This window comes from Bombina bombina, chromosome 5, assembly GCF_027579735.1.
Source record: "Bombina bombina isolate aBomBom1 chromosome 5, aBomBom1.pri, whole genome shotgun sequence".
Taxonomy (NCBI): domain Eukaryota; kingdom Metazoa; phylum Chordata; class Amphibia; order Anura; family Bombinatoridae; genus Bombina; species Bombina bombina.
In genome coordinates, this window is record NC_069503.1 from 562461979 (window position 1) to 562483726 (window position 21748).

Below are 21748 nucleotides of genomic sequence, written 5' to 3' on the forward strand. Positions count from 1 at the left end.
TATAAAATTTGCATGGCTGTGATAAATTGTGAGGGGATACTGAAGGCCTTCAGCGTCTCCCAAAGGTATTCCCATCTGACCCTGTCAAATGCTTTTTCTGCATCCAGAGACAGTGCCAGAAAGGGAACCCCCCCGTTTATGCGCCTCGTGAAATATGGACAATATGCAACGGATGTTACCAAGGCCCTCCCTTCCCGGAACAAATCCCACTTGATCGCTATGTATGATATTAGTTATGACTTTATTTAATCTGTTAGCTAATATTTTTTTAATATAACTTATCAATGTTTATAAGTGAAATAGGACTATAGCTCCTACAAAGCTGAGGGTCTTTGTCCGGCTTGGGTATGGCTATGGCAACAGCCTCAAGAAATTCTCGAAGACAATGCCCTGTAGAGGTGAAGTCATTAAAAGTTTTGAGTAAAAGAGGGGTAAGGTGATCGGCAAAAGTTTTAGAAAAAAATGCTGGTTAAACCATCTGGGGCCGGGGCTTTGCCTTTTCTGAGTTGGGAGATGGCTTTTCTTAATTTTTCTGAACCTATGGGATCACTGAGGCACTTCATTTGGCTTTCGGTCAGAGTTGGCAAACCTAAGGACCCTAGGAATTATCAAATGGTTTCAATTGGCGGTGGCGGGGAGGATTGTGAGTCTCTAATGTTATACAGAGAGGTGTAATATGAGCAAAAGTTTTCTCCAATCTCCTTGGGGGAAACGAGCACTCTACCCTCGTGTTTGAGTGAGGCTATTTTATGTTGTGATTGTCTATTATAAGGGGAGGCGCCGCTGCTGGCTGCCACACTTTCCTCAGACTCCTGACCTCTCCAGCATTTATCTTAATTTTAACCTCCTTACATTCAAAATTCATCACAATTATTTCAAGGACTAATATAGACTCCACATAACGCACAACTAGACTGATCAAAATTGAACGGATGACATTACTAAATTGAGATACTCAAAGGATGGAAATATACTCCCATAGAACCTTACTACTAGAAAGAGATACCTTCAGCTGAACACCACAAACAAGGAACACTTAAACTAAAAAAAAAAAAAACAGACTCAACCCATGCACAAATTGGGTTTTGGGTTTTATCATCCATTTAGCCATGCTTAGATTTCATTTCTAAACACACAAAAAAAACGAATAAATGAAATCTATTTTACTAAAACACATTCAGCCAGATTACGAGTTTTGTGTTATGGCTGGCTTGCTAATAACTTGCAAGTTATTTTCAACGCTCACTTTTCATAGCGCTGCTATTACAGGTTTGCAAAAACCTGGCTTGTGCGGGCGATATGGTTGCGTTGAGCTCCATACCTCACCCAAATACAAGCAGTGTTTTGATGTGCTCATAGACATCAATGGGGAGAGCCAGCTAAAAAAAAAGCCTAACACCTGCGATCGCAGAACGTAAAGCTCCGTAACGCAGCCCCATTGATGTCTATGGGGAAAAAAATGTATGTTTAAACCTAACACCCTAGCATAAACCGCGAGTCTAAACACCCCTAATCTGCCACCCCCACACCTACATTACATTTATTAACCCCTAATCTGCCGCCCCCAACGTCACTGCCACCTACCTACACTTATTAACCCCTAATATGCCGTCCCCAATGTTGCCGCCACCACTATACTAAAGTTATTAACCCCTAAACCTCTGGCCTCCCACATCACTAACACTAAATAAATATATTAACCCCTAACATAACCTTAAGTCTAACCCTAACCCTAACATAACCCTAACACCCCCTAACTTTAAAATAATTCTAAATAAAACTTATTAATAACTAAATAATTCCTATTTAAAAACAAATACTTACCTGTAAAATAAACTCTAAGCTAGCTATAATATAACTAATAGTTACATTGTATCTATCTTAGGTTTTATTTTTACTTCACAGTAAAGTTTGTATTTATTTTAACTAGCAAACCCTTAAAAAAAACTAACACTAACCCCTGATGATCCACTTACAGTTTTTGAAGACCGGACATCCATCCTCATCCAGGCGGCGAAGTCCTCATCCAAGCGGGCAGAAGTCCACATCAAAGCTGGCAGAAGTCTTCATCCAAACGGGCAGAAGTCCTTATCAAAGCCGGCAGAAGTCTTAATCCAAGCGGGCAGAAGTCTTCATCCAGATGGCATCTTCTATCTTCATCCATGCAGCGCAGAGCGGGTCCATCTTCAAGACATCCGGCACAGAGCATCCTCTTCTTCCGATGGCTGTTGAAGAATGAAGTTTCCATTTAAATGACGTCATCCAAGATGGTGTCCCTTACATTCCGATTGGCTGATGGAATTCTATCAGCCAATAGGAATTAAGGGGGGGATCCTATTGGTTGTTGCAATCAGCCAATAGTATTGAGCTTTCATCCTATTGGCTGATCCAATAAGCCAATAGGATTGAGCTTGCATTCTATTGGCTATTCCAATTTTTTCCCCCTTAATTCCTATTGGCTGATAGAATTCTATCAGCCAATCGGGATGTAAGGGACACCATCTTGGATGACGTCATTTAAAGGAAAACTTCATTCTTCAACAGCCATCAGGAGAAGAGGATGCTCCGTGCCGGATATCTTGAAGATGGACCCGCTCCGCGCCAGATGGATGAAGATAGAAGATGCCGTCTGGATGAAGAATTTTGCCCGCTTGGATTAAGACTTCTGCCGGTTTCGATGAGGACTTCTGCCCGCTTGGATGAAGACTTCGCTTCCTGGCTGAGAATGGATGTCCGGTCTTCAAAAACTGTAAATGGATCGTCGGGGGTTAGTGTTAGATTTTTTTAAGGGTTTATTGGGTGGGTTTTATTTTTAGCTTATCGTTTTGGGCAATGTAAAAGAGCTAAATGCCCTTTTAAGGGCAATGCCCATTCAAATGCCCTTTTCAGGGCAATGGGGAGCTTAGGTTTATTTAGATAGGATTTTATTTGGGGGGTTTGGTTGTGTGGGTGTGGGTTTTACTGTTGGGGGGTTGTTTGTATTAATTTTTTACAGGTAAAAGAGCTGATTTCTTTGGGGCAATGCCCCGCAAAAGGCCCTTTTAAGGGCCATTGGCAGTTTAGTGTAGGCTAGGTTTTTTTTATTTTGGGCGGGCTTTTTTATTTTGATAGGGCTATTAGATAAGGAGTAATTCGTTTTTATTTTTGATAATTTCATTTTTTATTTTGTGTAATTTAGTGTTTATTATTTTTTGTACTTTAGATAATTGTATTTTGTTAATTTAATTTATTTAATTTTATTGTAATGTTAGGTTTTAGTGTAAGGCAGGTTAGGTTTTATTTTACAGGTAAATTTGTATTTATTTTAACTAGATAGTTAGTAAAGAGTTAATGACTATTTACTAACTAGTCTACCTAGTTAAAATAAATACAAACTTAGCTGTGAAATAAAAATAAAACCTAAGATAGCTACAATGTAACTATTAGTTATATTGTAGCTAGCTTAAGGTTTATTTTTCAAATAAGTATTTAGTTTTAAATAGGAATTAGTTATTAATAGTAGGTTTTATTTAGATTTATTTTAACTATATTTAAGTTAGGGGGTGTTAGGGTTAGGGTTTAATATGTTTATTATAGAGGCGGAGTGGGCGGACAGCAGATTAGGGGTTAATTATATTTAAACAGTGTTTTTTATGTGGGAGGGTGGCGGTTTAGGGGTTAATAATTTTATTATAGTGGTGACGATGTTGGGGAGCGGCCTAATAGGGGTTAATACATTTTTTAAGTTGCGGCAATGTCGGGAGTGACAGATTAGGGGTTAATAATTTTATTTTATTTGCGATGCGAGAGGGCCTCGGTTTAGGGGTTAATATGTAGTTTATGGGTGTTAGTGTACTTTGTAGCAGTTTAGTTATGAGTTTTATTGTACAGCTTTGTAACGTAAAACTCATAACTATTGACTTTACATGGCGGTATGGATCTTGTCGGTATAGGGTGTACCGTTCACTTTTTGGCCTAACAACTCGTAATACTATGGAAGTCCCATTGAAAAAATACTTTTTTTAAAGTGCGGTACTGACATTGCGTGACGGCCAAAAAAGTGTGCGGTACAGCTATTCTGACAAGACTTGTAATAGCAGCAGTAGGGAAAAAGCATCGTTATGGGCCATAACGATGCTTTTTCACTCATAACGCAAAACTTGTAATCTGGCTGATTGGTTTTAAAACCACTGCATGCTTTCTTATCTGTTATCTACAATACAGCCTGAAGTGCAAAATCTCACACCTCACTCTGGCCTGAATCCTATAGAGCAGGGCAATGTAACCAGCCCCCACTGTTAACATCCCTACAAAAGCTAGAAGCTATTTTAACCCCTTCACTGCAGAGGAAATGACCACCTATACGCCCTCACATCTGCACTTCCTAAGACCCCAAAAAGCAGTCGCGGCACTCAGTCCCTCACTAGTGGCTACCCTAAAATCATTAAGCATTTTCAAAGGGACCGACAGGGACTGTCGTGGAGGAGAATCAAAATTTAAAGTTTTATATCCTGACACTATTACAGCTGCCCCACCACCCTGTCCACCTGCAAGCCCAATTGAACTGATCCAACCTAAAAGCCACAAAAACCACACTATCAAATCAAGAAAATCTCTTTGTATGATCCCTATAAGAAGGCACGCTGTCTCCAAAGTACAGAGCAAAAACTCAGAATCCCAAGACTGTACTATCAGAGCAATCCTATGTAATGCCAGATCAATAAAAAACAAAACAGCTATTATTGCCAACCTTATTGAAACATACAAATTAGCATGCATCACAGAATCATGGTTAGATGAAAATGCAGGGCCTATTCTAGAGGCAGCTATTGCAGACAATTACACAGTGTTCCACCGCCCGAGACAAGACCGCAAGGGAGGCGGAGTTATGATCTGTGCAAAATCATCCTTAAATCCCAGACCAATATCAGTCCACAAAACACAATCTTTTGAATGCGTAGCTACCAGCCTCTCAAAATGGAGAGGATTCCAAATACTGCTAATATACAGACCCCCAGGAGATGGGAAGAGATTTCTTCAGGAATTCCCAGACCTTTTGGCTGGCTTAATTCTTGAACACCCCAGATGGCTTATATTAGGAGACTTCAACACTTGGATTGACAACTTGGGCAGGATCTCCTCAGCTTGATAATAATACTCGGCTTCACACAAATCATCACCACTCCCACCCATTGAAAAGGTCATACACTTGATCTTGTGTTCCAGTCTGGACTAGAAGTATCACCAGTAACTGTAAAGCCAGTTACCTGGTCAGACCACCACTCCATTCATTTCTCCATTGTATCACAATCAACCAGACACCAGCCTCAGAACCTGGTCTAACACTGCTCATTAAAAGGGGTGACACCACTGGATGTAGATTCACACATATGGATCTAAGTGAACTAATGGGCACCTGCGAAGACCCCAGCTCCTTAGTCCAACTCTACAACAAAACCATGAGAGACACCCTAGAAAGCATTGCACCAACCCACATATGCACTGTCAAAACCCACAACAATGCACCATGGATTGATAGCTCCATCAGAGAAATTAAAAGAACAGGACGTAAACTTGAGAGAAAGGGGCGTAGAACACATGATCCAGAGGATAAAGCCGCTTTTACCAAACATCTAAATAAATATCAATCCAAGATAAAATCTTCATTCACACGAAATTGCACTCTCCCACAATAGGCCCAGGCAACTGTTTCGCACAGTAGAAAGGTTCTGCAAACCAGCATGCATGCTTAGCCCCACCAACTTTTCTCAGGATAAATGTGAAGCATTTGCGAACTTCTTCAGAGACAAGATTTCCTCAATCCGAACTGCTATCACAGCAGGCCAAACAGTTACACACCAGAACCACTACAATGGAATGCCAGATTGCCCCAGTTTATGGTACACTTTTACAAATGTGGATATAAAAGGAGTTAAAACACCATACAAAAGTTGCACCCTACTACGTGTGATTTAGACCCTGCTCCTCTAAAAGAAGCTGTGGTAAAACCACTCCTAAAGAAACCTTTATTAGACCCAGACTGCATGACTAATTACAGCCCAGTATCCAACCTCCCATTTCTGGGGAAAATAATTGAAAAAGTAGTGGCAACTCAACTGGAAGCCCATCTATCACGCCTGAACATATTCAATCCTTTCCAGTCAGGCTTCAGATGCCGCCACAGCACTGAAACAGCGCTAGTCCGAGTGCTAAATGCTCTCCTCATGGCAAGAGACAATGGTGATTACTCAATTCTAATCCTCCTGGATCTCTCAGCTGCATTTGACACCATTGATCATAGGATTCTAGTAGAGCGCTTGCAGAACATCTTTGGTCTAGGAGGCACAGTCCTTAACTGGTTTAAATCTTTCCTCGCTGGTAGATCACAGAGAGTAATATCAGGATCAAGCTCATCAGCACCAACAGAACTGGCTTGCGGGGTTCCACAAGGATCAATCCTGTCTCCCATGCTATTCACAATTTACTTACTACCACTGAGGGACATCATTAACCGACATGGCCTAAGGTATCATTGTTACGCTGATGACACACAACTCTACTTCTCCTTTGCTCCAGATACTACAGACCCAGCATGCCGCATAAACAGTTGCTTAACAGACCTCATAGAACAGATGAATGCTAGCTGTCTCAAAGTGAACCCGGACAAAACAGAGTTAACTCTTGGTGAGGGGACCCCGGGCATCAAAAATATCCCACGATAACCCAACTGGCCTGGAGCTTGGAGGCTCTGAACTCATTAGTTCAGCAAAGGTACGAGTGTTGACGCTGGACTATCTTTTAAACAGCAGATTTCCTCCGTAATAAAATCTGCCTACTTTCATCTGAAAAACATAGCCAGGATACAACACTTATTTCCACCGGATGATATGCCAACATTAATCCATGCATTTGTATCCACTAGGCTAGATTACTGCAATGCACTCTACTTGGGCCTCCAAAAAAAAAGAACTCCATCGCATTCAGACGGTACAAAATGCAGCAGCCAGACTACTGACCAATCAAACTCGCTCCTGCCACATAACACCTGCTCTCTACTCCCTGCCTTGCTTCCAATTAAATGGCAAACATATTTTAAAATTGGCCTGCGGACCTTCAAAGCCTTAAACAACCAAGGCCCACAGTACCTGAAAGAGCTCCTGACACCCTACATCCCATCCCGCTAACTTAGGTCAGCCAACACATTTTTCCTCTCAGTGCAAAGAATAAGGACAAACTCAGGCTCCAGAGCATTCGGCCACGCTGCCCCTACTTTCTGGAACTCTTTAAAAGTCCTTACAGACTTTTAAAAAAAAAAGCTAAAGGCCCACCTCTTCCATCAGGCATTCAGTCCGCTTATCTGACCTTCAGAAACTCCTACATTTTATGTCTTGGTATATTTGTAAAGTGCTTTGAGTCTCAAATAAAGAAAAGTGCTATATAAATCACAAATTATTATTATTATTATTATTATATTATTTCTGAGTTTGGTCGCCATCAACGAATTGGCTTTATTATTATGCTAATAGAATTTTTGCTGAAATTTAAGTAGGGTTTTCCGTACTCTATTTAGTTCAAGATATCTGAGCTGGGACCTAATTTGTTCACCTTACATAAGCTTTAAATGTCGCCCACACAACTTGAACCGACATCTAAAGTTAGACAGACGAAGCTTAGGAAAGAGGGAAACATGGATTGAATCAGACCACAAAACCAGGGAGATACTAGAGGACTGTGCCTCATTAAGCGCCCAAGGGTCTGTAAAAAAATAATCTATTCTTGAGTGAGATTTATGTGGGTGGGAATAAAAAGTGTAATCTCTATCAACTGGGTGGAGTTCCCTCCAAACATTGTACAGGCTGTAATGTGACAATAGGGTACGGAAGGCACTGGCCAGGGAGCTCATGGATCTATCCCCCAATCGTTTTTTAACCCCTTGTCTGTCCATATTTGGATCCCAGATTAGATTAAAGACTCTGCCTAAAAATAGGGTGCCCTGTTTGCCCCCTACTACTATTTTGAGTAATTTCCTTAGAAATTTTATCTGGTGAGTATTTGGGGAATAAAGATTTACCAGGGTATAAATCTGGTTGTTCAATTTGCAGATTACAATAATAAATCTGGCGTCTGGGTCTTTCTCTACATATAGTGATTTGAAGGCTACACTGTCCTTTATTAATATGGCTACCCCTCTAGATTTAGAGGCCTATTTAACAAATGTCTGTCGGACCTGGTCCGACAGACATCGCTGAATGCGGAGAGCAATACACTCTCCTTATTCAGCATTGCAACGCTGCCCCCTGCAGACTCACGGCCAATCGGCCACCAGCAGGGGGGTGTCAATCAACCCGATCATACTCGATCGGGTTGAATTTGCGGCGATTCCTGTCCGCCTCATCAGAGCAGGCGGACAGGGTTATGGAGCAGCGGTCTTTAGACCGCTGCTTCATAACTGGTGTTTCTGGCGAGCCATACAGAGCTTGATAGATAGGCTCCTTAGAGTGGTGTGAAGCTATGAATAAAGTGGTGTAGTGTCTAAAAGAGTAAGGCTTACCTGTTCGATGCCCCCAGTGCGTCTCCTGTAAGAAAACTGTCAGATTTAGAACGTCTCATGTGGTTAGTAAGAAGACTATGCTTAGTCGGAGAGTTGAGTCCTTGGACATTATGGGACATAAGACGCAGACCTGTCATCTTGGTGGACCGTAAAAAAGAGAGAGGGAAAAAAAAAGAAAAAAAAAGGGGGTTGGGGGAGGGAAAGAAAGATCAGAAAAGGGTGAAGGGGAGAACTGGTGAGGAGTCAGGTATAATGGGAGGAGGCGTTATCCCCATGTGAAGCTATGGATAGAATATAGTCTGGATGGTATTGTCAGGGTGCCAGGAATCAGACTGAGACAAGAAGTGCAAAATTAATCACACTTTTATTAATAGCAAAAAATAATAAAAAGTCCACAAGTCAAATAAGCCAGGAATCAAAACCAGAGCTGGTAGTCAGACGAGCCGGACCGTAGTCCCTCCAGTGAACCAAATACTGTACGCGGCCCCTGGACATACGAGAGTCAATAATGCTGCTGACCTCATACTCCTCATGGTTGTCAACAAAGATAGGACGGGGGCAAGGCAACACAGTAGTAAACCGATTACAAAGCAATGGTTTCAAGAGGGAGACATGAAAAACATTGGAGATGCGCAATTACAGGAGGAAGGTCAAGAGCGTAGGCCACAGGATTGACCCGTCGGAGTATTTGAAAAAGACCAACATAACGGGGAGCCAGTTTATTGGAAGGCACATGAAGGTTTAAGTTGCGGGAGGACAGCCAAACTCTCTCAACCAACCTGGTAGGAAGGCGCGGGCAGACGCCTACGATCAGCCTGGAACTTTTGCGCTGCATAGAACGATGAAGGCAATCCTGAATCTGCACCCACGTGGAACGGAGTTGCCGGAGATGCACCTTCAAAGCCGGAATACCATGAGACATGAATGAATTGGGCAACAAGGATGGTTGAAACCCATAATTCGCCATGAACGGGGATAACTTGGAGGAAGCATTAATAGCACTATTACGAGCAAACTCTGCCCAAGGTAACGGTTCAGAACAATTATTGTGGTGATCTGAGACATAGCAATGGAGGAACTGTTCCAGAGCTTGATTAGACTGTTCCGCAGCCCCATTGGATTGAGGGTTATATGCCGAGGAGAAGGAAAGCTGGATCCCCATTTGAGCACAAAAGGAACGCCAAAATCTGGAGACAAACTGGCTACCCCAGTCTGACACCATCTCCTTGGGTAACCCATGTAAACGGAAGACCTCCCGGGCAAAAATTGAAGCAAGCTCCTGAGCGGTAAGCAACTTCTTCAAGGGAATGCAATGTGACATTTTAGAAAAACGGTCAACCACCATAAGGATAACAGTATTACCATTGGAAACAGGGAGCTCGACAATGAAGTCCATGGAAAGATGTGTCTAAGGATGGTCACCATTAGCAATAGGTTGAAGAAGACCCACAGGAAGATGTCGAGGAGTCTTATTCTGTGCACAAACTGAGCAGGAGGCAACATTGGCAGCAACATCAGACCGAAGAGCTGGCCACCAGAATTGTTGAGTGACAGACCAAATCATTTGGTTCTTGGCTGGGTGACCTGCAGCTTTAGGATAGTGTTAAGTGTGCAAAAGTTTAGTTCGAAGATTCTCAGGAACAAAACACTTACCACTAGGTTTCTCAGGAGGTGCATTGGTTTGTGCAGCCAGGATCTCCTCCCCCAAGGAAGAAGTCAAATTAGTATGTATGGTAGCCAAAATATGGTCAGGAGGTATAACTGGACTAGGTACAGATTCCTCCTTGGACAGAGGCGAAAATTGTCGAGAGAGGGCATCAGCCCTAACATACTTACTACCAGGCAGGTAGGAGACCACATAATTAAACCGAGACAAAGATAGCGCCCATCTGGCCTGTCGGGGCGACAAACATTTTGCTTCAGATAGATAAGTTAAATTCTTGTGATCAGTAAGAATGAGCACTGGCACGCTAGTACCCTCGAGAAGATGCCTCCACTACTTGAGTGCCAAAATTATGGCCAGTAATTCCCTGTCGCCAATTTCATAATTGCACTCCACTGGAGACAATTTCTTAGAGAAGAAACCACACGGATGCAAGGAACCGTCAGGCGTAGGATGTTGAGACAAGAGGGCACCTACTCCAGTCTCAGATGCATCAACCTCAAGAACGAAAGGCAGTACAGGGTTAGGATGAGCCAGAACTGGAGCGGCAGCAAAGGCAGTCTTAAGACTATAAAAGGCCTTAATGGCAGTAGTGGACCAATGGAGTGGATCATTCTCTTTATGGGTCAAATCTGTGATAGGTTTGACCAAGGAAGAAAAGTTTAAATAAACTTTCTATAGTAATTGGCGAACCCCAAAAAACATTGAATAGACCGAAGACCAACTGGGCAAGGCCACTGCAGAACTGCAGATAACTTGTCAGGATCCATGAAGAACCCTGCAACGGAGATAACATAACCTAGGAAGGTTACTTGAGTCTGATGGAACTCACATTTCTCGAGTTTACAAAACAGGCCGTTCTCACATAGTCTCTGAAGAACCCGTGTAACATCAGAACGATGAGCCTCAAGTGTGGGTGAGTGTATGAGGATGTCGTCTAAGTACACCACAACACACTGTTGCAACATATCTCGTAGGACATCATTAATAAATTCCTGAAAAACAGCAGGAGCATTACATAGGCCAAAGGGAATTACAAGATACTCATAATGCCCGCTCCTGGTGTTGAATGCTGTTTTCCATTCTTGGCCCTCCTTGATCCTAACGAGATTGTACGCTCCTCTCAAATCAAGTTTAGTAAAGACTGTAGCTCCCTTGAGGCGGTCAAAGAGTTCCGTAATGAGCTAAATAGGATAAGCATTCTTAATGGTAAGACGATTAAGACCCCTATAATTGATGCATGGTCTTAACTCGCCATCCTTTTTCTTCACAAAGAAGAAGCCAGCCCCTGCAGGAGAGCAGGATTTGCAGATGATCCCCCGCGACAGAGCATCAGCAACGTACTCCTCCATAGCACAATTCTCCGCAACAGACAGAGGGTAAACCTGGCCCTGAGGAGGAATGGCTCCGGGTTGCAGGTCTATGGCACAATCGTAAGACTGGTGAGGAGGCAACGTACCGGCACGCACCTTGTCATAAACGTCTAGGAACTCTCGGTACTCCTTGGGCAATTGAGATACCGAAGACGTTCACAAGACTTTAACTGGTTTCTGAAGACAAGTGGAAATACATTACGGAGACCACAACAAAATTTCGGACCTGCGCCAGTCGAGACTGGGATTGTGCTTCTGGAGCCAGGGATAACCCAGAATAACTGGAAAATGCATAGAGATTATCACCTGGAACTGGAGGGTTTCAAAATGGAGAGCCCCAACAGCCATGGATAACGGAGCAGTTTCATGAGTAACGAGTGCGGGCTGAAGGGGCCTGCCATCAATGGCCTCAATAGCAAGTGGAACGGACCGAGGCAAAACAGGAATGGAGTGCTTTGATACAAAAGCACTGTCAATGAAATAGCCCGCAGCACCGGAGTCAACAAGAGCCAGGGTGACTATGGAGGAGTCTACCCAGGAAAGGACAACCGTGACCAAAGGTTTCACTTTTTGGGGTTCCGGGGACAAGGATAAATCACCCAAGGTCTGCCCCCGACAGGACCTTAGGTGTGAGCGTTTCCCGGTCGTGTAGGACAAGACTTCAAAAGGTGGCCCTGTAACCCACAATAGAGGCAGACTTGATAAAGCTCTGTATAGAGCGAAACGCGTCGACTCTTGTGACCCTCAGTGGCATCCAGTGACTTTCTGAAAAGCTGTATACTTTATATACATTGGAAAACTGTTGTGACATAACCCAGGTTATTTCTTTGTTCATCAACAATTACCACAACAAAATCATTGTCTTTTCAGTATTCCTTCCCTGCGTGTAAAACACTAAGTGCAGGAGGATTTGGAATACCTTTGTTCTAAAAAACCGAAGTGCCAAACTGTAACCATTTCACTAAGAAGATCAAAGACCGGATTGTGAAGTCAGACGTCGAAAACATGCAGTGGGTCTGAGTCTCCAGTTGCATCGAGGAAAGAAGCAGTGTATGAACTGTGCACAGAAGGCTAAGGTAACTCATACTACAAGTATCTTAAAAATAACTTTGCTCTCCTATAGATCCGCCAAGTGTTAATCATCCTAAGATTTAAGACTAAAACTGAACATTTGTACCTATCTGTTGCTAAGACCTATTTGCTGCAACGGAAAATATCGCTATCAAAGAACTGGCTATTAGAGATTTAACATTTTATTTATCATATGAATCTGTTGCTAAGACTTATTTGCTGTAACGGAAAATATCGCTGTTAAAGAACAGGCTATTAGAGATTTAACATTTTATTTGTCATACGATTTTATACCTTTTTATCATATTTCAGCATTTTTTTACTGGGGAGACGTCCCCTTTTTTTTATATCCTTAACCCTCAGTCAATATATGTATAAATAAATTACTTATTTTTGAGATCATATTTTTCTCTCATTGATTTCCTTGTATAAATTAAGAATTTGTACGAATTAAAAATATACTTACCATTCTTATTTAGAAATTTAACAATATTAACCCTTTCTAGGTAACCAACAATTTAATACGCATGTATTTTTCAGCATAATTCTACTGTCTAAACATTACATCGTTACACACTAATAACTGCATTAGAGTATTTATCTTTTCCATAAGGAATATTGCACATTGCACTTTATTTACATTTGACACTTAAGATAAACTATCATTATTTTACTTTAAATGCTACATAGCAACAACTGCACTATTTTTTCAACTAAATAGGAACTAACACATTGAATGAAAATTCTGTTGTATAATTGCACTTTTTAATTAATCTCTTAGGAATATTTCCTTTATATATACGAAACACGTACAAATTGTGTCACTAAATAACACTTTAGATTTCTTAAGCTTTCACTAGCACCCTCACTCCCCTTTTCTTTATAAAGGTGGATTATTAGCACCATCAGGATTCATGGCCCTTGCGTAATGTCAGGGTGCCAGGAATCAGACTGAGACGAGAAGTGCAAAAATAATCACACCTTTATTAATAGCAAAAAATAATAAAAAGTCCACAAGTCAAATAACAAGCCAGGAGTCAAAACCAGAGCTGGTAGTCAGACGAGCCGAGTCAGGAGCCAAAGCGAATAGTCAGACGAGCCGAGTCAGGAGCCAAAGCGAGTAGTCAGATGAGCCAGAATCAGGAACAAGGAGAACAGCAGAGTCAGGAACAAGCCAGGGATCAGGAACCAGGAGGGACATCAGACAGCAAGGTAATACACATGAGCTCTCACAAACAGGTCTGAGACAATGCAAGGGCAAAGCATACTGAACAGAGGCCCTTTAAATAATAAGTGATGACATCACAATTCTGAGACTGCATCCTGTCTCACACGGATGATGTACACCAGTCTGGCCATAAAAGGAAGTGCAGGAAATGAGCAGCATCACACAGTATGCACCAGAGTCAGCAAGGGAGGTGAGTAAAATGGATTCCAGCAGCACATGGCAAACACAACAGGGAAAAAACCCCTGACAGGTATCAGACAATTTTCGGAATATATTGGTGTTCAGCAGGTAAGCACCGCTTGAGTAAATAATTTTTGGGGGGAGTGGGGGGGATTTAAAAGGAAATGCCCATCTAGAAAGCTAAAGGAAATTGGGAAACTCCAGGAAGAGGGACCACTTCCAAAATTTATCAAGGTGAAGTAGGGTGGCGAGGGTGATGAAGAAGAAGGTTAATAGACAGACTGTAGAGGGAGTAGTATTATTGACTGTAGGGCGAGGTGTGAAAAATGGGGATGTGGTTATACAGATAACCTCAAGTGGTAGTAAAATGAATAATGGGAAGCTTCAAGAAGGAAAAGCTTTTAGAAGGTATACGATCCCTCAGGTTAGGTTAAGCATAACGTGGAGTGGCAAAAGGATGCCTAGAAGGAAAGGGAGATGAGTTACAATTACCCTTACAGAAAACAAACCACATTTACATGTAAGTTGCTCTGTAGCCAACATTAATTGTATAAAAAAACAAAAAACAAAAGAACAGGGTCAATAAGTTGGGTGAACCAGATTGACTCACAGACATGATCTATGCTGTTTCCTTCTGGGTAATGTGTAGGATATAGTGCACTAGATGAACTGTTAGAGTTATATATTTTCTTATAGCTGAAGATACCGCTGATGTATGAATCAACTGAGCTTCTTACTAAAATATCTAATTGCTGAGGTTCGGCTCAAATGGGGGACCTTTACCTCATATTTCCATTTAAGGATTTAGAGCTATTGAGTTTGTTACTACACGTAGGTTGTGGGACCCTAGAATAGCATGCCAACATTAAACATTGAACAAAACATACAAACATAACAACCATGGAGCGAACAAGGAAAATACTCTGTTGTCAGCAGAGATAGCATATAAGTTGGGATAACCTATTGTACCCAAGGATGAAATTAGTGACGTTTAGTTGTAAGTGAAGTGCAAGGCACTGTGCCCGTGGTAAATTGTCAGTGATGGAATTTACATAGGGCCTAATGGTCTAATATTAAAGGTGTCTAGAGAGTTGCTTATTAGAGTGAGCCTCTTTACCCACTAACAGGCTCAGGGATTGAGGGCCAACTTTAGTGATTGGTATTTTTTCCCACAAGTCAAATAGGGGTTTAGGACATAGGTGTGAACAAACTAGGCTCATAAGAGATAAAGGCTATGTTCCTGTGGGAGCCCACTGTTACTTATATATTCTAACCAGTTCAGAGCTAGTGAGATCTCTAACACATGTAAGATGAGAATTATTTAAACAACATTAAAACATATAAACATTGAACAAGCTATGATAACATTTAACCATTAAACAAGCTAGGGTACTCGGTGGGATCCTGTGTGGACAAACCTGGAAACATTATAAAATACCAAGTACTTTAGACCATCAGAGATGGAAAATATGCATTACATAAGGATAGAAGACATTCAATCGGGTTGGAGCTGTTGGTCTCCTTTTCTCTTTGGAGTAGGTGTATTTCTTTTAGGGAGAGATCTCCATTCTGGTGCAGTTGAGCAAAGTATTTGGGAATTGGAGGCATCCCGAGTAGATGAGGAAGTAGCTTGCATAAGTTCCAGTTGATTCAATAAATCCCACCCTTGTTTAAGTTCTGAGAGGATATGAGATTGTCAGTTGTGCTGGAAGAAGAGCTTTACCGGAAAGCCCCATCTATACCTGATTTTTTATGTCGGAGGCACTGGGTGATAGGCAGGAAGGATCTGCATTTTGCCAAAGTATGCGAGGATAAATCTGGGAATATTTGCAGAGTGTGGTAAGGATCGGGAAGCTCTTTATTTTGAAAAGTTGCCTTAAGAATCTTCTCTTTGAATGTAAAATAGTGTAAGCATATTATCACATCTATAGGTTGTTCAGAGGTTGAATTTCTGGGTCTTAAGGCTCTGTGAGCTCTGTCAATTAATAACTATTGTTCAGGGATTGTGCCAAGCAAAGCTTTGAAGAGCCCGAGTAGATATTCAGGAAGAGCTACTGCTGTTACTTCTTCGTTGATGCCTCTTATCCGGATATTATTAAGTTGGGATCTGTCCTCGAGATCTGCGAGCTTTGTTTCCAGATTCGAAATAATTTCGGCTAAACTTTGAGTATATGCCAATAGATTGCTGTGGTCAATTGCAAGATCCTCGTGTTTTCTTTCTATTGTGTCAGTCCTTTCTCCCAGGGAAGCAATATCTCTTCTAAGATCCGCTACAGAGGTCTTTATTTCTTGTTTCAGGGAGGTGTGGTGAGAGTCCATCTTAGTTGACAAGGAGTTAATGATTGAGATACTGTATCTGTATGTGATGTGAGATGTTCATGAGGGTTCAGACGTTCAGGTATTCTGCGAGTAGATGAGAATTCTCTTGAGTCATCCTCAGACAGTTCCCTATCTGATAATGGTTTACTGCTGAAGTGGTCTGCAACCGTCCTCTTAGGACCCTCTGGGTGCTTAGGTTTTTTCCTATTAGAATGCGCCATGGCGAAGTTGTGCCCACACACGTGCTCTGCAATGTCAGATCTTTGGCCAAACTCTTTAGAGAAAGATGTATTTAGGTTGGGCTGATGTACTTTATTATAATTTGGTTGCTTAGGTCTTGGTGATGAGAAGCTTCCTTGGAAAAGGCTCTTGGGGTGGTCTACCACATCCCCGTACAATGAGTCTACTCCATTGTACACATGATATCCAGCTAACTAATTAAATACGGGCTGATGTAGCCCTAAACTTTCATAGGGCCCTAAGTATGCAATATAAGGTTTCACTCTAACTCAGTTTCAGGTTTACATCCCCTAGGAAGAGTGGAAGTGAATAGGGGGAAACTGAAATGTGCCAACTAGGTATAAAAAACTAATGGAAACAGGGAGATTTATGTAAGTGGAGCGTTGCCTAGATCTCCGACCCTAGTTCAACAGAAGCCTAAGGTGATAGCTCTTAAGCAGCATGTAGTCAGGATGTATGAGCTGTCCACATAGATTGGTGATGAGGAGTTGTTCAAGCCTTAAAAGGTAAAACAAAATGTAGTCCAGGCCTACATAGCTCTGATTGTGAGGTTGCAAGCAATACCTGCCAATGAATAGGGCTCTCAACTCTGTGGCTTTTAGCTAATGGCCAAGTCTCATAAGGTAGATCATGCCAGGGTTATTAAGTAGATGCAGGCTGACCAAGTGGAGAAGGGAGCGACAGTGACCTCCAGCAAGTTGGAGCTGCCTTATTTAGACAGAAAAGTGGCTTAGCTACTGCCAAAAGGTTGGACTAGGGCTAATAATATAGTTACATCCCACATATAGTTCAATAAGTCACATCAGGGTACACTCCTCTCCTAATAGGCTGCCAGGTTCCCTCAAACTGATAAGATCATGAAAGGCAGGGGGGAATAAACAACTTTATCTGCCTTCTTTGGGACAGTAAATATAGCGTAGTTCCTCCGTAGGAGAGCTGTAGCTCTATGAAAGTCCCTCTGTGTTTTTAATGTGTTGCGCTATAAGAGCCTCTGGTGTAGCCCTGGGATTTTGAGCTGGGTAGGAAGGCTTAAGATGGCGATTTGCACCAAACGAGCAGCCATTTATTTTAGGGTTCAGACACTTTTTCTGTGGCTCCCATTGAACTGGCTAACCTCCAATGCCCGTGTATGAGAGAAGGGGTAAGTGAGGGTGTCACCAGGTTTACCTTCCTGTTACCGGGCTATTCAAAGCATGCAGAGGCGATCGTTGCAGTTACAGCCAGTCCTGGGATGGTCAGGTTACAGTACTCTTCACAGAATGGTGCTTGCTTTATCTCCAGAGTGGAGCCCCGACCATCCGGAGTATTAACAAAGAAAGTTGCACCTGTAGTGGAGGATCAGATCTATATGAATGGCTGACCGTTAACTGCTGCAAAGCTCTGAGAATGAACGGGTCTCAGTAGATCGGCTCATAACGAGAACCCTCTTAAAACCTGCTGTGGTTGCTGTTACTTTCTGACAGGTCCTGGGTTGTATTTTAGGTGAATTAGGGACAATAGTAAGCTTTAATGCTTTAATTAGGTTAACGGAGCTCAGGAGCTCTATGAAATACGTCCGGTGCGATAGTTAGTTTGCTCCGCTCCCCGGTAATTACTTTTTTATTTTCTGTAATGTTAGACATTTTTTTATTTTCTGTAATGTTAAGTCTTTTTTATTTTTTTGTAATGTTAGGGAGATTTTTTTGGTAATGTAAGGTTGTTTTTTTTAGTAATGGTATTTTTTTTTAGTAATGGTAGTTTTTTGTTTTTTTTAAAAGATAAGAATATGCTTTTATTTCATTTTACAGGTAAGTTTTGTTTCTTTTAAGGTAGTTAGGATTTTTTTTTTGTAAACTTTGAGGTATTTTAATTTGGGTTAAGTTAGGGGTGTTAGGTTAGGGGGGGTAGATGTTAGTTTATTACTTTGCGATGTGGGGGGGTTTGATCGGTAAATGTGACTGCGTATGCACATTCCCATTTACTTTCAACTTGTAATGCAAGCGCTAATAAGTGATTTACGCTCCTCATAGAAAATATGGGGAGGGTAAATCACTGCGGGTTTGCACAAACAAATTTGCAGTAATTTTTATAGCGCTCCACTTGTAATATGGATTTGAGCGTAAAGAATACTGCAACCTTGCGATCACGTTTATGCTCCTAGCGCTAACAATAGCGGTCCAATTGTAATCAAGCCCATATTGTTTAATTCAAATATTTAAGTATATGTCAATATTTGTTTCCATAAAAACAAAGCCTATTTTTATATCATAACAGAAAACAAGCTGCTCAAAATGTGTAGAATAACAATGTAGTTTAAGACATGTTTAATGCAACTTTTTTTTCAGTAGGCATAAAAAAACAACAAACAATCAAAAAACAAAACAAATTATACCTGTTTTAGCCATCCTCTGTAGAAAACAACTTCATATTCTAAAAGTACTTTTGCAACCTTGTTATAGTTTCGGATAATACGTCTAGCTTCTTCACTTTGTAAAGCAACAGAATGCTGTTGAAAAAGATGCATTGGATTTTGGATTCTGTGAGAAAGCTGACGGGCCCAAAGAATTTTCCCTGCAACAGGAGGCAAATCACGTCCAAGTGGTGGCTCATTTTTCTGCTTTGTATAAACTCTGGAGACCATTTCTATGTCACAGGCATAGTTTTGAAGCATTTTTTTATATTTTTCCTCAGTTCCCAAATCTGGTATTCCCAGCCTAAAAAAAAAAGTCATGTTCATGTAAATATTTTAAATGATGTATTAAGAAAAGCAAAGAAATTCTGATAAACATAACAATTAATTACCAGACAAATAGAATGAAATGGACAGTAAACACCTTGTATTGGAAACATATTTCTGTTTTCTTTTATAGAATAACATAGCCAATTCTGCTGTCTGTCAATAGCATAACATATCATCTAGGTCTAAGCATTTTTAAAACAAATAAATATGTCTTTCCTGCAAATATATGGAGCAGCAATTTTGGGTCATTATGGAAGTACATTGATAGGGCATTTTTCTCCGGTAAAGACACTTAAAAAAATATATGTGGCAGGATTAGCTTTGAGTAGTCTACAGTGTGCTTTCCAGCTCTCAGAATTAAATATTACATAATTTTCAGAGCTACATAAAAAGGGGCAAGGTCAAAGCATTAACTTCAAATGTTAAAGGCAATTACACCCACCCTAAAAGACTGGCTTATGCCATTTGTACCCAGCATTAAACATTAAAAAGCATGGAACTTAAACTCCCACACCAGCTTCCAGCTTTGCAATGACATTATTAATATCATCACTAGTGACATAACTCATGTCTACAAAAAAATAATATATATATATATATATATATATATATATATATATATATATATATATATATATATATATATATATGTGTGTGTGTAATGGGTAAAGTCAGATATTGGGTAATCCTAGAATTACCTGGGTAAAATGGACATTACCCTAGCGGCTGTGGGTAAAGCCCGCCTGGGGGGTTCAAGGGGGAGAAGCCCCGCTTGTAAGCCTCACTCCCAAAGGTTCACTTGGGGTGGATGCCAGAGGATTGGCGGGGCGCCTTCTAGATGGGGGAATTACAGTTCATCGGGGTTTACCCACAGCCGTTTGGGTAATGTCCGTTTTACCCGGGTGATCCTAGATATCTTACTTTACCTGTAACATATATATATATATATATATATATATATATATATATATATATATATATATATATATATATATATATATATATATATATATATATATTTATATATAGATATATATATATATATACACACAGGCGAAGCACAGAGATATTGCGGGATTGGTTCCAGACCACCGCAATAAAGTAAATATAGCAATAAATCGAGTCCTAGTGAATATAAAAGTTATATTTACACTATGCTGTAGTCTATTAAGTGCAATATCATTATGTCTAAAAAACAAAATGTACATACCTTAATTAAAAATATTTTTTTGCTAAAAAATGCTAATCATCATCTGAGCCTTCAGTGAGTCAATTTTTTTTTCTGGTGGTGTGTATATATGTGTATTCATGTGTATTTATGCGTTTATATGTGTCTATATATTGGAAAAATTGCTGTTATAGACTTGCTCGATACAGGGTTACATAAACCTTTAATTTTTAAAAAGAACAATATCTGCGAAGCGCAATAAAGCAAAGCGAAATAAAACAAGGTATACCTGTATATATAAAAAAAGTTATTTTTTACTTAAATCCAGTGAGTGCTGTCTTTGCTCTGGACTGTCTATATCTGACACAGGCACCCTGGTATATGCTTACCTCAACCTGGGGTTAAAGAGTGTTTATCCTTTACTTGAATTGTGTATATATATATATATATATATATATATATATATATATATATATATATATATATACACATATATGTATAATTATAGGTGTACATAGAGAGGTGTAGGAGAACTATCTTGTACAAATACGTTTTGCAATGTTATAGGTGAAGATTTAGTAATGTGATTAATTATATAATAAATAATTGCAAGCTCAGAAAGGGCATAAAAGGTAAAAGGCTGATTGTGTGAGTATGCAATGGTAATCAGGGGCTAATAGTAGGGGTGCAAAGAACAATACTGTCTGTAAGGAATAGAGGTGACATGGTAATGAGAAGGCTTGGTGTGAGAAAGAGTGTGAAAGGATAAAGAGGAGGCAATGTTTGAGGGAAAAAATTGGGAATACAAGGAGACTGAGTTAGATTGAGGGTAATGTGTGAGAAGAAACAATGATGATGAAGAGAGGGAGCAGGAAAGATTGAAGAGGAGGCTGAGCGATAAAGGCGTGAGAAAATAATTAAATTGATTATGTAATCTATATAAAAGTAGGTTGAACAGTGGGGGAGGGGGTTAGGAGGATGCTTTTTGTGAAGAAAAAGATGTGATAGGAGAATGTGTGTGAAGTACATCATGTAAATGCTAAGGTTGTTATCAATGAAAAATTCAAAGTTAGTAGGCAATGGTTTGAGGGACACAGCGTTGACTGTGTGAGTAGTTATTGGGCATACAGGAAGAAAAGCTGGGGTATGGTGAAGAAGAGGACTGAGACGGTGAAGAGAACAGATGCTCTGAGAGAAAGTAGAAGGTTGTGTATGTAAGGGAAAGGGGGGCTTCTCAGTTGGTAACAAAAATGGTGA

The 21748-nt window shown here is 40.6% G+C and overlaps 1 protein-coding gene across 1 annotated transcript in view; it reads right to left on the reverse strand.

Moving 5' to 3' along the window:
- Positions 1-21748, reverse strand: part of DNAH5 (dynein axonemal heavy chain 5) — a 1563391-nt gene that overhangs the window by 845515 nt on the left and 696128 nt on the right. The window contains 1 exon segment of the mRNA XM_053715797.1: positions 18976-19297. Coding sequence (XP_053571772.1) covers positions 18976-19297 — 322 coding nt within the window.